This window comes from Urtica dioica, chromosome 3, assembly GCF_054948205.1.
Source record: "Urtica dioica subsp. dioica isolate 48M chromosome 3, U.dioica_male_clone48M_v1_H2, whole genome shotgun sequence".
In the NCBI taxonomy this organism is placed as follows: domain Eukaryota; kingdom Viridiplantae; phylum Streptophyta; class Magnoliopsida; order Rosales; family Urticaceae; genus Urtica; species Urtica dioica.
In genome coordinates, this window is record NC_142758.1 from 32,576,376 (window position 1) to 32,592,098 (window position 15,723).

The 15,723-nt window shown below is 53.5% G+C and overlaps 1 protein-coding gene across 1 annotated transcript; it reads right to left on the minus strand.

Annotated features, from left to right (window-relative positions):
* Positions 1-12,732: 12,732 nt before the first annotated feature.
* LOC149402596 (uncharacterized) lies at positions 12,733-15,391 on the minus strand. The gene is made up of 2 exons (XM_089608453.1): positions 15,256-15,391; positions 12,733-13,301 (listed from the first exon to the last, which is right to left on the minus strand). The coding sequence occupies exons 1-2, from the start codon at positions 15,389-15,391 to the stop codon at positions 12,733-12,735; spliced, it is 705 nt and encodes a 234-aa protein (XP_089464579.1).
* Positions 15,392-15,723: the final 332 nt, after the last annotated feature.

Sequence of the window (15,723 nt, forward strand, 5' to 3'; positions counted from 1 at the left end):
CTCTCCCGAGGATCGAGTAACTCGTGGACGCCACGGCCGGCCACGAGTTGTTGAGTTTCATGGACGCCTACTCAGGCTACAACCAGATCCGCATGCACGAACCAGATCAGATCAAGACCACCTTTGTTACGAACCGCGGACTCTACTGTTACAAGGTCATGCCCTTTGGCCTATAAACGCGGGAGCGATGTATCAAAGGTTGGTCAATCGAATGTTCGCCAATCAAATTGGCAAAACCATGGAGGTCTACGTGGACGATATGCTCGTCAAAAACCACGTTCGAGACTTTAGGGAGATGTTCACAATCCTGCGGCGCTACAAGATGAAGCTCAACCCCAACAAGTGCGCTTTTGGGGTCGAGTCCGGGAAATTCTTGGGCTACATGGTTAGTCGCCGCGGGATCGAGGCTAACCCCGAGAAGATCAGGGCGATCCTAGAGATGAGGTCGCCGCAAAAAGTGAAAGAAGTTCAAAGCTTGACGGGAAGGATCCCCGCCCTGACGCGATTCGTTTCCAAAGCCACCGATAGGTGCCAACCGTTTTTTAAGGCACTGAAGAAGACCGACGGGTTCGTGTGGACGGGGGAGTGCGAGGAAGCATTCCGTGAAATGAAAGCCTATTTCACCTCCCCCCCATTCCTCGCGAAGCCAAGGAATGGCGAAACCTTGTACATCTACCTCGCGGTTTCCGACAGGGCCGTGAGCGCGGTTCTCATACGCGAAGAAAATAAGGTGCAATGGCTGTTCTATTACGTTAGCAAGGCGCTCCTCGACGCCGAGACTCGATACCCGGAAATCGAGAGATTGTCCCTCGCCCTCTTCATGAGCGCGAGAAAACTCCGACCCTACTTTCAGGCGCACCCCGTTGTGGTCCGCACGGGACATCCCATCGAGAAGGCCCTTCAAAAAGGGACCTCCTCTCGAATGGCCATATGGTCCCAAGAGTTGGGCGAGTACGGGGTCGAGTTCCAACCGAGAACCGCCATCAAGGGCCAAGCCCTCGCCGACTTCGTAGCCGAGTTCACAGGCGCGCCCTCAACTGACGAGGGGGACAAAGGTGACAAGGGCAGGAAAGACAAGGAGTACGACCACAATGAGTCATCGAAGAAGAGGACCAACAACCCGATAGGGCCGGTCTGGGACTTGCACGTGGATGGCGCGTCAAACGCCCGGGGGGCTGGCGCCGGCGTTGTGCTCACAAATCCCGATAGGGAAAAACTGAGATACGCCCTGCGGTTCGAGTTCAAGGCTTCCAACAACGAGGTAGAGTACGAGGCTTTGATCGTTGGCTTGGAGCTAGCAAACAAGCTAGGCGTCCAAAACCTGCGCATCCACTGCGACTCGCAGTTGATTGTGAACCAAGTTAAGGGCGACTACGCCGCAAAAGAGCCAAACATGGTCGCGTATTTGTTCAAGACCCAAAAGAACCTGGAGGCCCTGTCATGGTTCGAGATCGTCCAAGTTCCTCGAGAAGCGAACATCGACGTTGACGCCCTGGCTTGCCTCGCGTCTGGGATAGACGAGGAGGGCGAAGGCAGCGTCCCGATCGAAATGTTGACCCGACCCTACGTCTCGAGAGGCGACGTAGGGGTAGTTGACGAGAATCCACCTCCCTCATGGATGACTATGCTCGTGGAATTCCTTAAGCGAGGAGTCGTCCCCGAAGACAAAGAAGATGCCAAAAAGCTGAGAAGCTTGGCGCCGAAGTACACGATGAGGGAGGAAAACTTGTTCAAGAGAGGCTACTCTATGCCCCTCCTCCGCTGCCTGACCGAAGTCGAGGCGAAGAAAGCACTCCGCGAGGTACACGAAGGGGTGTGCGGAAACCACGCCGCCGAGCAATCTTTGGCATTAAAGCTACTGAGACTCGGATATTTTTGGCCAACCTTGAAAAAGGACTCCCACGAATGGGCCAAAAAATGCGATAAGTGCCAAAGATTCGCCCACATCCCGCGTCAAGCACCGGCCCCGTTGTGCCCGGTCATTGTGCCGCGAACTTTCGCGAAGTAGGGAGTCGACCTCATCGGCGAACTACCCACGGCCCCGAGACAATACAAGCATGCGATCGTGGCGATCGACTACTTCACGAAGTGGGTAGAGGCCGAACCGCTGGCAAAGATCACCGAGGCAAACACGACGAACTTCATCTGGAAGAACATTGTCTGCCGCTTCGGGATCCCCGTGTCGATTGTGACTGACAACGGAAAACAGTTCGACAACGCGCGCCTCCGAGAAATGTGCGAACAGTTGGGCATTAGCAAAACTTACTCCTCTCCCCACCATCCACAGGCTAACGGTCAAGTCGAGGCGGTCAACAAGACGATCAAAGAGAACCTGAAGAAGAAGCTGGAAGAAAGGAAGGGGGCTTGGGCCGACGAGCTTCCCATGGTTTTGTGGGCGTACCGAACCACCGCTCGAAATGCGACCGGCGAAACCCCTTTCGCTCTCGCATTCGGAGTCGAGGCCGTGGTACCTGTCGAAACCAAGCTGCCGACCCTGCGCATAGAGGAGTATGAAGAAGCCGCCAACGATGACGCGATCAGGCTCGAGCTGGACCTCATAGGTGAGAAGAGGGCGGACGCGCTCACCCGCCTTGCCGTACAAAAGAGGAAGGTCGAGAAGTACTACAACTCCAAGGTCAAGCTGCGAAAGTTCGCCGACGGGAGCCTTGTCCTTAGAAGGGTGTTCCAAAACACCAAAGGGCAAGGTGCAGGAGTTTTGGCTCCCACCTGGGAGGGTCCATACCGTGTGCGCCGAGCCATCCACAACGGCACGTACGAGCTCGAGAACCTGGAAGGACTCGTGTTCACGCACCCGTGGAACGCAGAGCACCTACGGCAATACTACCAATAGAGGCGCCACGTCCCCGACTTGCAATTATTTTCATTTTATTTTCGATTTTTGCAAAGACAATTTTAAATTTCAAGAATGGCCAACGGCCTTGGAATGTAATTTTTTTTTATTATTATTTCAACATTATATTCGAATTACATTTCGCTTCGAAACCTTTACCTTATTTTATAACAGTTTGGGTCGTCACCAGCTAGTCGTCGAGCTCGCCATGTCGTGTGGTCGAGCTCGCCACTTTGTCTGGTCGAGCTCGCCACGTCGTCTGGTCGAGCTCGCCACGTCATCTGGTCGAGCTCGCCACTTCGTCTGGTCGAGCTCGCCACGTTGTCTGGTCGAGCTCGCCACTTCGCCTAAGCCGAGCTCGTCACGTCGTCTGGTCGAGCTCGCCACGTCGTCTGGTCGAGCTCGCCACTTCGTCTGGTCGAGCTCGCCACGTCGTCTGGTCGAGCTCGCCACTTTGCCTAAGCCGAGCTCGTCACTTCGTCTTAGCCGAGCTCGTCACTTCGTCTGGTCGAGCTCGCCACTTCGTCTGGTTGAGCTCACCACGTCGTCTGGTCGAGCTCGCCACTTCACCTAAGTCGAGCTCGTTACCTCGTCTAAGTCAAGCTCGTTACCTCGTCTAAGTCGAGCTCGTCACTTCGTCTGGTCGAGCTCGCCACGTCGTCTGGTCGAGCTCGCCACGTCGTCCGGTCGAGCTCGCCACTTCGTCCAGTCGAGCTCGCCACTTCGTCCATCACTTCGTCTAGCCGAGCTCATCACTTCGTCTAGTCGAGCTCGTCACTTCGTCTCGTCGAGCGCGCACAATGACACGTTTTACGTGCCGAAAGGTAGCAAAACATCAACAAGTCGGATCCGCGCACCGGACCTCCGACCCTCGCGCGACGCTCTCGCACAATTCCACGCCCCGCACACCGATAGGCAACGGGGCGTCGGTGGGTCACGTCCGCGCACCGGACCGTCGATCCCAGCAATCAAAACCCAAAACGTGACACGCGTACCAACGAGTACCACGCTCACTGGGAACTGCAAGCTCGTCCTGATACGCACGCCGATAGGTAGCGTACTCGCCGGAAGATGAGCGCGACGACCGACAGCTCGCACACGCCGATAGGCAACAAGTCACGAATGGATGTCCAAGAGTCGCACCCGCCGGGCGAATCTGGTCTAGCCAGCGTCCGCGGGAAGCTGCGCCGCCAAGTGCGGCGGTAAGCCATGCAAACCGGTTACGCCAGGTATGGTAAGCCGGGCTCGCAAGACACGCACCAGTTGCGTCGCGCGAATCGATTACGCTAAGCATAGCAAGTCGAGAAAATAAGACGCATAACAGACATAAAAGCTTTAACTAAAGCAAATAATGTTGTACGAGAAATTCAACAGTAAAAGTATGAGAGTATGACAAACGTCGAACGTAAGAAAAACGTAACAAAAATCCGAGAGAAAACACCACGTAAGCGCTAAACAAGTGCGCAGAAAACCAAAGAAAAGTTGGCTACTCTGAGCCGAAGTCGATTTGCTCTTCATCTTCCTCGGGGCGAGGAGCGCCGGACCCGCCAATGGCTTCTCCATCCAACTGGCGGTTCGTCGACTGTGCAGCCTCCGCGGGGACTTGAGGATGCGGGTCGTCCTCCGGCGTCTCGTCGTCCAAAGGAGGGAACATGGCATTAAAGAAGGAAAACGTGGTCCCACGAGACGCGTTCTCCTTCGCGGTCGCGTCTTTGACCCGTTTGGCCGCCTCATAGCGAGCCACCTCCAGCGCGAGGTCCCAGTCGTCCTCCAAGTCTGTCTTGGACCGCATAGCGTCGTCCCTCTCCTCGATGAGGGTCTACACTTCCACCTGCAAAGTGTCCATCTCCCTCTCGGCCTTGACCCGGGAGATCTCACTCGCCGACAGCCGAGCATGGACGATGCTCAGCTCCTCGTCCCGGCTCGAGAGCGCCGCCTGGAGTTTGTTCGTCTCCCCTAAGAAGGTGTTGGCCACCTGCTCCGCCTTCTCTCGGGACGCCTGCTCTGCCACGCGGAGCGATTTCTCGGCCACCGACTCCTCGCGAGCTCGCTGGAGTTCCTCCTCGAGTGCTTGAAACTCTCGAGCGGTATGGACTCCCGTTAGAGCGGCAGCATGGGCGGCCGCCGCACTCTCCTTGTCTTTCTCCATGGTCTGCATACGCCGTAGTAGATCCCGGAGAATGCGGTCGCTTCGCTCTTGGCGTGCGAGCATCTGTGGAAACGAGTGAGATGCGTATGATCGATATGAGCATAGTGATTACACATGAAGCAAGCAAATGAGTCGTACCTTTTGGGCGTCTCCGATCCCATTCTAGAAATGCTCGAGGTCGCTCATCGTCAGGAGACTCTTGAAATCCCGCAAAGAGGTTTCAAGGATCCCTCGGGAGCACTGGTCCCTCAGCTCTGCCGCCTCCGCTAGGAGCATCGAGTCCAGGCCATCCGGCGCCGCCGATGTGTGGGCGCGCTTGTGGCCGGAGGGTGATCCGAAGGAAGCCGATGACGACGGTCGCTTGTTAGAAGAGATCGCCTCGTTCCTCGCCCGCGGTGGCGACCCCCGGTGGCGAACCTCAGCTTGGGGATGAGCCACGGTCGTAGCTTCGACGGTAGGACCCGCTCTCGACACTTGTGTGCGCGGTCGATGTCGTCGGGTCATGGTACCTGAAAATGGGAAAGAAACGACAATAAGTTAGAACGTAAACGATAAGCATAAATACAACGAAACATGCAACAGCGCGGAAACATAAGTACGGCTAGTACCCCCCACGTCGGGGGGAGGGGCAGACGAACCCCCCGCCTCTGATTGAGGATCCTCCGCGATCTCCGCACCGAGACCCGGGCACGGAGGAGCGTCGTGGCCAGGCACGAACCACCCAGTCCTCGCCATCAGGTCTGGGGACTCGAAGAGTGATCCCTGCCGTCTCGACTCCGGGACCGCCCTGATCACCGTGTCGAGCTCGGAGTCCTCGACGTCGCTTACCGGTGGAAAATCGGCCGCGGGACCGAACGCGAGGGGCGCAACCCCGAAAGCCGACTCGGACACCCACACCCAAGGGTACCTATGCTTCGAAGCGACCCTGGTGACGATGGCTAGGCGCTTCCGATGTGAGACTAGGTAGGAACCCGGTCTCCCGGGGACCCCTCGCACCGATATGAGATCCTGAATGTCGTTCGCAGTGACGGCCCTTTTCTTCGCTCGATAGAGCATCATATGGCACGCCGCAACCACTCGATAAAAGAACGGAGACATCTACGAATCGTGTACCCCTAACCGAACCAGCAACTCCTGGATGACCGACTGGAAGGGCAACCTCGGTCCTCCGCGAAGACTCGCCTCGTGGATCGCGGCGAACCCCTTTCGCGGGCGAGTCGGAAGGTCATCGGGTAACGGCCGTAGGATCGACACGGACTCCGGGATGTTGTAGCGCTTCCTCAGGCTCGTGAAGCTGATAATCGAAAGCGAACTCGGGACATCGACACCTGAGCAGTCAAGGTCGCCTCGTATGACCGATTCTCCAATCGAAAAGGTTAAGGCCCGCGTCTCCTCCCGCGCGGTTAAGGAAAGCATCGCCGCGGGTGTAGCGTGACGGCTCGACAGTTGCTCGAGCGCTCGACGTCTGGAGCGTCGCTGGGGCAGAGGACGACACCCTCACGGCTGCCCATTCGAGCCGGGCTGTCCCTCTCGACCTCGGCATGGTCGCCCGAGCGCGCGCCTGGTTGCCGGCCGGCCGGGCCACCGCCGTCGGGCCGGCCCCGCCCGTGGCCGTCCGTGCTCCCTCCTGTGTGTGCATCCAGCCCAAGGACCCAGCCCGTCTCCTGGCTGGGCGGATCCTCCATGCGCACGCCCGGCCCGGCAGCCCCGTCCAGCCCTAGGCCGCTGGGGCCTTTCTCGCGCGCGCCTACCCAGCCCAATTCCTGGCCGACTGGGTCCTCACCGCGCAGGCCCGGCCCGATAGGGCCTAGGTTTTGCTCAAGGGCTGCCTTTAGGCTGGCGCCACCTAGCCGGGCCGCCTTCTGCCCGGCGTCGGCCCCTCCCTGGGTGGCGTCGCCCGGCGCCAGCGATCCTCCAGCGGCGCGTGACATCGCCGGCGCGGCCAGGCCTGGGGGGCTGTCTTCCTGGGCGCGCTCTGCAGGGCACCCGACGGCCTCACCCGGCCGAGCCAAGGCTTCCCCGTGTAGGGACCGGCCCAGAGGGTGTCGACGTCGGCCGGCGCGTCCCTCTCGGCGCCGGCTTCGCCGTGGGCGGACGTCCCGGATTCGCTCGCACAACCCGGGCATTCCCCCTCACCGGCGCGCCTGGTGGCTGCCCAGACGGCCCCGCCCGGTCGGGTGAGGGCTCCCTCGGCGTTGGAGACGGCCCAGACCGCGCCGACCTGGGGCGAGGCGTCCTCCCCGGCGTCGGCCCCCTCCGACGCGTCTCCTCCAGCGCCGGCCGATCCCGGAACAGCATTCTCCGGCACGCACGCGCCGCCCAAGCCACCTGTGAATGGTTGAACGTCGTTCCCCGGCCTGGGCGGGTCTCCCCCGGCATCTCCAGCGCCGCCAGCGCCGCCTCGGGCCATGGCACCTTCTCCGGCGCACGGGCCGCCCCCGGCATCCGCCTGCAGGCGCTGGCCGTCTCTGGCACGTGCGCCCTCTCCCTCACCGGTCAACCACGCCTCCACCAAAGTAAGATCTTCCTCGGCCATCTCAGTTGCGTTGATCGAATTCGACGAGTGCCGTATGTCGGGGAACATTGAAGGAGGCGAAATTTGGGCCCAAAAATTGTCTAAATCTACGTGGGTGTCCCCAAACATGTGAAGCAAGTCGTCTTCAATGGTCCCAAACCCCGACAGGTGATCGATGGGGTCCATGGGCGCGAATAACGAGACTAGAGCGATCGACAAAAAATAATATTATTTTAAGAGACGTCGGGACATACCTCTTGGCGGCGGGCTTCTCCGGTGGGCCGACGTTAGACTTTGAGTTTACCACGCGACTTACACTCGGTGATAAACTCGGGGGGCTACTGTTACCAGACCGTCTCGGCCCGGTAAAGCGACGACGACCGTGATAGGAGCCATCCCAGGACTCTCCCGACGCACGGCCGACCCAGGGCCGGCCTCCGGCTCCATGGACAACCCAGGGGCAGCTCCGGCTCCATGGCTGACCCAGGGCCGGCCTCTGAGCTCCATGGACGACCCAGAGCCGGCCTCCGAGCTCCATGGATGACCCAGAGCCAGCCTCCGGCTCCATGGATGACCCAGAGCCGGCCTCTTAGCTCCATGGACGACCCAAAGTCGGCCTCCGGCTCCATGGACGACCCAGAGCCGGCCTCCGAGCTCCATGGACGACCCAGAGCCGGCCTCCAGCTCCATGGACGACCCAGAGCCGGCCTCCGAGCTCCATGGACGACCCAGAGCCGGCCTCCGGCTCCATGGACGACCCAAAGCCGGCCTCCGGCTATATGGACGACCCAGAGCCGGCCTCCGGCTCCATGGACGACCCAGAGCCGGCCTCCGGCTCCATGGACGACCCAGAGCCGGCCTCCGGCTCCATGGACGACCCAGAGCCGGCCTCCGAGCTCCATGGACGACCCAGAGCCGGCCTCCGGCTCTATGGCCGACCTAGGGCCGGCCTTCGGCCAAGGGGATGCCCAAAATGCCCCTCAGCCACCTATAAATACCAGGGTCCCTCTTCTGGTCCAGGTAGTCCGAAATTTGAGTACTGAAACGCTGCCGAACTCATACCTCACTCGTTTCTTTCAAATCTCGACCCCTAAACACTTAAACTCTCTAAACCACCTCAATCCTACTAATGTTGAGCGTCGGAGAGGTAAACAGGGGCAACCCCCCTGTTTTTCCTTTGTAGTTCACACCTTCCTGCTTACTTTTCAGGTGCCTGGACGTAGTAGACATCACCAACAGCTAAGGGACGACTCGGGATACCGAGTCCGACACGCTCGAGTCAAGACGAGATCACTTGGTCCGGCCTTGGGTCTAACCGTCTTCGATTCCTAAATCGTTGTCCGAAAAACTGCGACAACACTTTGTTCATTTGGATCCATGAGGTCACTGTCACAAATCACATCGAGTAGGAATAGTTAAACTAGAAGCTAAGTCAAAACAAGAACGAGACAAGTTTTGTGAAAATTGTCAAAAAGGTATTTTTTGTCTTTTTGGACATTGGATGAAATGAAAGTCAATATATTTTTTGACAAGGTCATTTGATGACTTAAACCCACTCCGCCAAGTTAGTTTAATTGGGCCTTGTGGATTAATTTCATTTCATAAGAATTTTATTGAAAATTCTTAATGGGCCTTTTTCATGTTGTCATGAAATGAAAAAGCTTCTAGAAGCCCTTTCTAGAAGGTCATTGGCGCCCAACATAAAGAGAGAAAGGGAAATTATTTTGTGCATGAATGTATCAAGATACTTGCCAAAAGAAAAAGAGGAAACAAATTTCCTATGCATAGCAAGAGGAATTTCGGACAAGCAAGTCAAAGGCAAGGCAAGGGAATAAAAGGGGAAACAAATCCAAGCCTCTAGAAGGCTGCCTTGGCCGTGTGACATAAGTGGGAAGGAGGCAATGTTTGTTCATGAATATGTGATATTCTATAGATGAGGAAACTACCTTATTGAAGGTGAGACCTCTCCTATAAATAGGAGCCTCATTCTTCACATTTCATTCATCCCAAGTTTTAGAGATTTGAGAGCTTCTCTCTCTAGCTTGGCCGACTCCTCTCTCTCTCTCTCTCTCTAGTCAATTTCGTTTTTTGTTTTGGCACCTAAGTCCTCATTTGACCTAGCGTTTTTAGCTCTTCGACTTTAAGACTTGTTCTTGAGTCGTAGTGTTTAAAAGTTCCCACTCACTAATTCCTTTTCTCTCGAGTGATTCTTGTGATAGAAACCATCGTGGTTGCTCGTGTTGCCGAGGAAAGAAGAGAGACGAGCTGCGAGGGAGACGAACGTTTTCAACCTTCCGAAGGCTCATCAACGTTCAAGCTTCTAAAAAGGTTAGTAAATTATTTATGCTCATAATAGTTTTTATTTACATGTGCTTGCTCTTTGTCTAGGTTAGTAAAATCGTTTTACTTGTCAAAAGAAAATTTTTAAAATTCCGCCGCTTACCGAAGCGTTAAACTTTTTCTTAAACTCTAGATCAATTCCAACAGCTCTCGATACTACAGGAGGGCGAAGTCGAGTGGTCGACCTTTACTTCTTATAGGTTTATTTCAGCCAGGCTTTGGCCTTACCCACCAACTCGTTCAGAAGAATTCGAAGAAGGTTAGTTCGACAAACATGATCTCGTCCTTTTTTTTGCGTTCTATATTAACCAAGTTCTCATCCCTTTTTTTTTATTTAGTCGTAGGAGACAACATGAATACTCCGATCAGCGCTCGTGAGGCGAGGAAACAAAAGAAGAAGGGCGTCGCTTCGACTTCGACCCCAACCCCAACTGTTCCTGCTAACGATCCCGAGGTCGAAGTGACCTGAGTTCGTCTCATGTCCAAGGTTCCAATCGTCCCGGTATCTTCTAGCGAGGTACCTGAGCCGGCCGAGGTTGCTCCGACAGTCGTCCCGGGAGCCGAAGCCTCCGGGAATGAAGAAGAGCGAGCCCCCGAAAGGGCCGAGGTCATAGCGGTACCCAAGAAAAGAAAGACGCCGGCGAATCGGGTCTCGGAGGGAGAAGTCCCTAGAGAAGGGGAGAAAAAAAAGAAGAAGAAGAAGAAGAAAGATTCGGCCCCTGACCCCGTCGGCCAGGACGAAGTAGAGCCCGTCCTTAAGGCCCCGGCTACCGTGGCACCTCGGACGGACAAGGGCAAGGCGGCAGCAGAAGGGAGCCGGTCTTCGTCGAAGTCAAAGTCCGGAGAACGCTCTGACTCCGCTCCTTCTGCGTCCCGAAAGAAGAAGCATATCGTCAACTTTCATTATGCGCAGGATCACATGATGTGCGACGATATCTATTCTTCGGCAGGGTTTCTTCGCCAGCTGACCTGTTCCGGCATGGGGCTTCCAAAAGTCCCAGAACTTGTCGAAGCGGACTGGTACAGGATGATGGCTTCGGCCATAACCGGGGTGAGTGTCTTCACTTTTAGCTTCAACTTTTTTTTTTGTATAGTCGAGCTGTTATACTTTTCAAAATTTTGAGGATCTGTTGAAGTTGAGCTAACGGGGGTTCGGTATTTTCAGTTGTCGACCCAACTGAATAGAGGTGTTTTTCGCTACGAGAAGCGCCTCCATGATACCAAAGTCGAGCAGGAGAAGCTCGCCGAAGTTCAGAAGGGGACAGAGTCTCTACAGGCCGAGCTCCAGGGGATGAATGACAAGATCGCCACTCTCCAAGACGATCTCCTGGCTAAGGATGCCCTATTGGAGAAGTTGTACAGCAATTTCAAACACCTCAACGGAAAAGTTCAATACTTGTCTGTCGACCTCGACGATAAGAAGGAGAAAATCAAAGGGTGGGCAGTTCGTTCTGGCGGTTTTTAAAGAGAAAAGGTGAAGCTAGCGGCCGACCTGGAGGTTCGGGACAAAGAGCTAAAGGATGCTCTCGAAGAGATCACCCGGATGAAGAGGACGGCGAAGGCGGAGCGGGACCGAGCTGTGCACGTGGCGAAGAAGGCGACCTCGCTGAAGTATCGTTAACAGATATTCAAGCATCGTGCACAGAAGGAGAAGATGGACGAGGCCGTCCTCATCCTGAAGAAGCTTGAGCAGTGCCGGGGGAACAAAGAGCTGATCTCGGAGGCTTTGAAGGGCAAGATCTCGGATTGGGCCGCCGAGATGAAAGATACTGAGGACGACATTGCTCACTACGAAACAGATTACGCGGCCATCGCCATTCCTGAGATCGAGGACGTCCCGTTCATCCCGTATTCGGACCGATCTCCCGCCGACGCCCCCGCGACCGAAGTCGAGCCCGCGGAAGCCCTCAACGAGCACGGCTCGATGCTCAACCGAACTGACGAGGTCCTTAACTTTATCCCGGAGGGAAACGAAGAAGTGACGGCGTTCACGCCCACCCCCGAGCATCGAGACGTCGAGGTCGGACCCCGTGACCAAGCTTAAGTCATACAGCCGTCTTTTTTCTTTAAATTCAATAAAAATGTTTATTTTGTTTCTGGGGCCCGTGTGTTTTGGGCGAAGTTTCTATTGTTTTTTATACAATTATAGGGGGCTTAGGTACCTCTATTTTATATTCGAATTATTTTTCTTATTATTTTTAATGCAATTTTATGTTTTAGAATTTGTCAAGTCGTTTAGCTCATCAAATTTTCCTTTGCATGCACAGATGCTTATTTTTTGTCTTTTATTCAGTCCGTCCGACCGATCCGAATATGTTTAAAATATTATTTTGTTTACCCCTGAGATAGCTCGGATTCGCATAATCTGTTAAGCCTTTTAGGTCGCCCGTACTCGGCCTAAAATGTTTCCCTTAAAGATTTCAGAGGATTCGCTAAGTCTTTTAGATCGTCAGAGATCTAAAAAGTTTCCTTTAGGCTGAGGTTTTGAATTGGTTCGTCGTTCAAAATCTGTCAAGTTGTTTGGATTATTGCCGGTCCGAAGCGTTTCCCCTTAGATTTGAAGCCGAAGTCCGCAAATAAATTTGGTTAAAGTTCTGTTAAGTCTTTTAGATCGTCGGGGATCTAAAAAGTGTCCCTTAAGACTTTCGGATGAGGTCGACCCTTACGGGTGCGACCTCCGATGACGCTGTGAGATGTCGGTTCTCGCTCGAGACGTCGTGAGGTATTTGCACTGTTGGCCTAGTCCGAGATCGGGGTTATCGTCTGAGGTGCGAGCTCCGTAGCTCAAAAAGGTAGGGACTATGCCTTCGTAGTGAAAGGCTGCATACGTACCCTTATGCAGGGATCAAGTCGGATGTAGTTCGATTTTTACTGGTTTTAACAGTAGTAATTTTTTAGGTTCGAGACGTTCCATGATCTTAAAACTGGGATTCCGTTCAGTGTTTTAAGTTCATAAACGCCGGGGTAAGTTACTCTGGTGACCCTATAGGGGCCTTCCCATTTCTCTCCGAGTTTTCTGGCATTTGCCTCGGCAGTGTTTTGGAAGATTTTTTGGAGGACCAAGTCCCCTACGTCAAATCTTCTCGTGTTAACGTCTTTGTTGTAGAATCTGGCGATGGATTGCCTATAACGGGATAATCGTGCTAGGGCTGAATCTCGCTTTTCCTCCACAAGGTCTAAAGGATCCCATAGTGCCTCATCGTTTTTTGGCTCATCCTCAGGTGCGTGTATTACCCTAAGGGTTTGCACCTGGTGTTCGATTGGGATGACAGATTCGACTCCATGGACGAGGGAAAACAGAGTTTCCCCTGTTGGCCTTCGCGGGCTGGTTCGGTACGCCCACAACACACCTGGCAGTTCTTCTGCCCACCGTACTTTCTTGGCATCGAGCCTTTTCCTTATGGAGTCTACTATGGTCTTATTTGTTGCTTCCGCATGCCCATTTCCTTGAGGATATCATGGTGTTGACATTCTTACCTCAATGTTGTTATGGGAACAGAAGTTCCTAAATTTTTTCGATATGAACTGTGATCCGTTGTCCGTTATGATCTCGTGGGGAGTTTCATGTCGACAGATTATATTTTTCCAAATGAATGATGTGACGTCGACGTCCTTTATTAAGACGAAGGCGACAGCTTTCACCCACTTTGAAAAATAATCTGTTAAGATTAATAGAAATCTTAACCCGCCAGGGGCGACCGGCATTGGTCCCACAATGTCCATAGACCATTTCAGGTAAGCTTTCATTCGCTCGTCCCTAGCCTCGTACTCTCTGGAGTATTAGTTTGCCACGAGTTGAGAATCGCAGAAAGCTTCTACTTTCTTTGATCCGACTGCAGTAGCCAACCTAAGTCCGGCAATTAGTGCTTCGTATTCGGCTTCGTTGTTTGATGCGACGAAGTCGAGCCTGAACGATTGTTATATAGTCTCACTGTGAGGGGACGTCACGTGTATTCCCACTCCTGCCCCTTGCTTTGACGATGCCCCGTCCACTTTAAGTGTCCAGGTGCCTTCGACCTCGGTCACGGTGGGACTTTCCCTCGGGAGTTCGATGATGAAATTTGCTAAGACTTGTGATTTTGCGGATGTCTTCACTCGGTACTCAATATCGTATTCGCTCAGCTCAATGGCCCACTTAGTTAATCTTCCTGATTGATTGGGGCTATGTAGGAAACTTCTGAGCGGATGTGATGTCATTACTATTATGGTGTGAGATTGGAAGTATGGCCGAAGTTTTCGTGCAGCGGAAACGACGGCCAAGGCCAACTTCTCCAGAATAGGATACCGAGTTTCAGCATCGACTAACGACTTGCTTGTATAAAAGATCGGTCGTTGGTCCCCTTGCTCTTCTCTGACGAGTACTCCACTAACTGCCACTTGAGACACTGCGACGTATAGATAGAGTGGCTCCCCCGCAATGGGTTTTGCCAAGATTGGGGGTTTTGATAGATACTCTTTCATTTTTTTGAATGCCTCTTCGCACTTGTCGTCCCATTCGAGCTTCTTGTTTCCTTTAAGGAGCCGGTAAAAGGAAGACATTTATCTGTAGACCGAGAGATGAAGCGATTGAGGGCAGTGATGCATCCCGTCAACCTTTGAACTTCATGCCTATTACGGGGTGAAGGCATTTCTCGCAAGGCGTATAGCTGATCTGGGTTAGCCTCGATTCCTCGTTGGGTAACTAAATACCCAAGGAACTTACCGGATGAGACTCCGAATGAACATTTGGTGGGATTGAGTTTCATTTGATAGTTATTCAATACCTCGAAACATTCCTCCAAATGTCCTATATGGTCATTCTCCCTTAGGGATTTTACGAGCATGTCGTCGATATACACTTCCATCGTTTTCCCAATCTTTTCTTTGAACATTTCGTTGACTAACCTTTGATAGGTGGCGCCAGCGTTTTTTAGTCCAAAGGGCATGACCTTGTAGCAATACGTGCCTCGGTCGGTGATGAAAGCTATTTTTTCTTGGTCGTCTGGATGCATCAAGATTTGGTTATATCCTGAGAATGCGTCCATGAATGACAGGATTTTATGTCCCACGGTTGCTTCGACTAGCTGTCTTTGGGGCATGCTTTATTTAGATCGGTGAAATCAACGCATACCCGCCATTTACCATTCTTTTTCTACACGACGACAGTGTTCGCCAGCCAATCTGGGTATTTTACTTCGCGAATTGAATCTGCACTGAGCAGTCTTTCGACTTCGTCGTTGACAATCCGTGCCCTGTCGGGACCAAGCTTTCGTCTTTTTTGTTTTACGGGTTTAAAACTGGGATCGACGTTAAGTTGGTGAGACGTGACGTTGATGCTTATTCCTGGCATATCTTCGGTTGACTAGGCGAAGGTGGACTTGTTTTGTTTTAAGAAACAGATCAGCTCTCGCCTAATGCCACCTTTAAGCTTAGTTCCGATTCCGACACACTTGGAAGGATCGAAACCATCGAGCTGTATTTGGACTGTTATCTCAGTACTCTGCGCATCAAGGGAGTCGGGTTCTTCTAGCGTAGAGGTGCTCTCGTCCGATTCCATGTTCATTAATTGCGATTGTTCTTCTTTAATTGTTTTAGCGCATCAAGGTGATGGATCGCTTCTCGATGCAAGACTCCAAGAAGGGCCAAACACCCTTTAGGCATGGAGTTTCACTCTCTAAGGACCAGTCTCCCAAGACTGCACAAGAGATTGAAGACATGAGGAAAATTCCTTACGCATCTGCCGTAGGAAGCCTCATGTATGCTATGCTTTGCACTAGACCTGACATCTGTTTTGTCGTTGGCGTAGTTAGCCGTTTCCAATCCAACCCTGGACCCGAGCACTGGATTGCTGTTAAGCATGTTCTTAAGTATCTTCGAAGAACTAGGAAC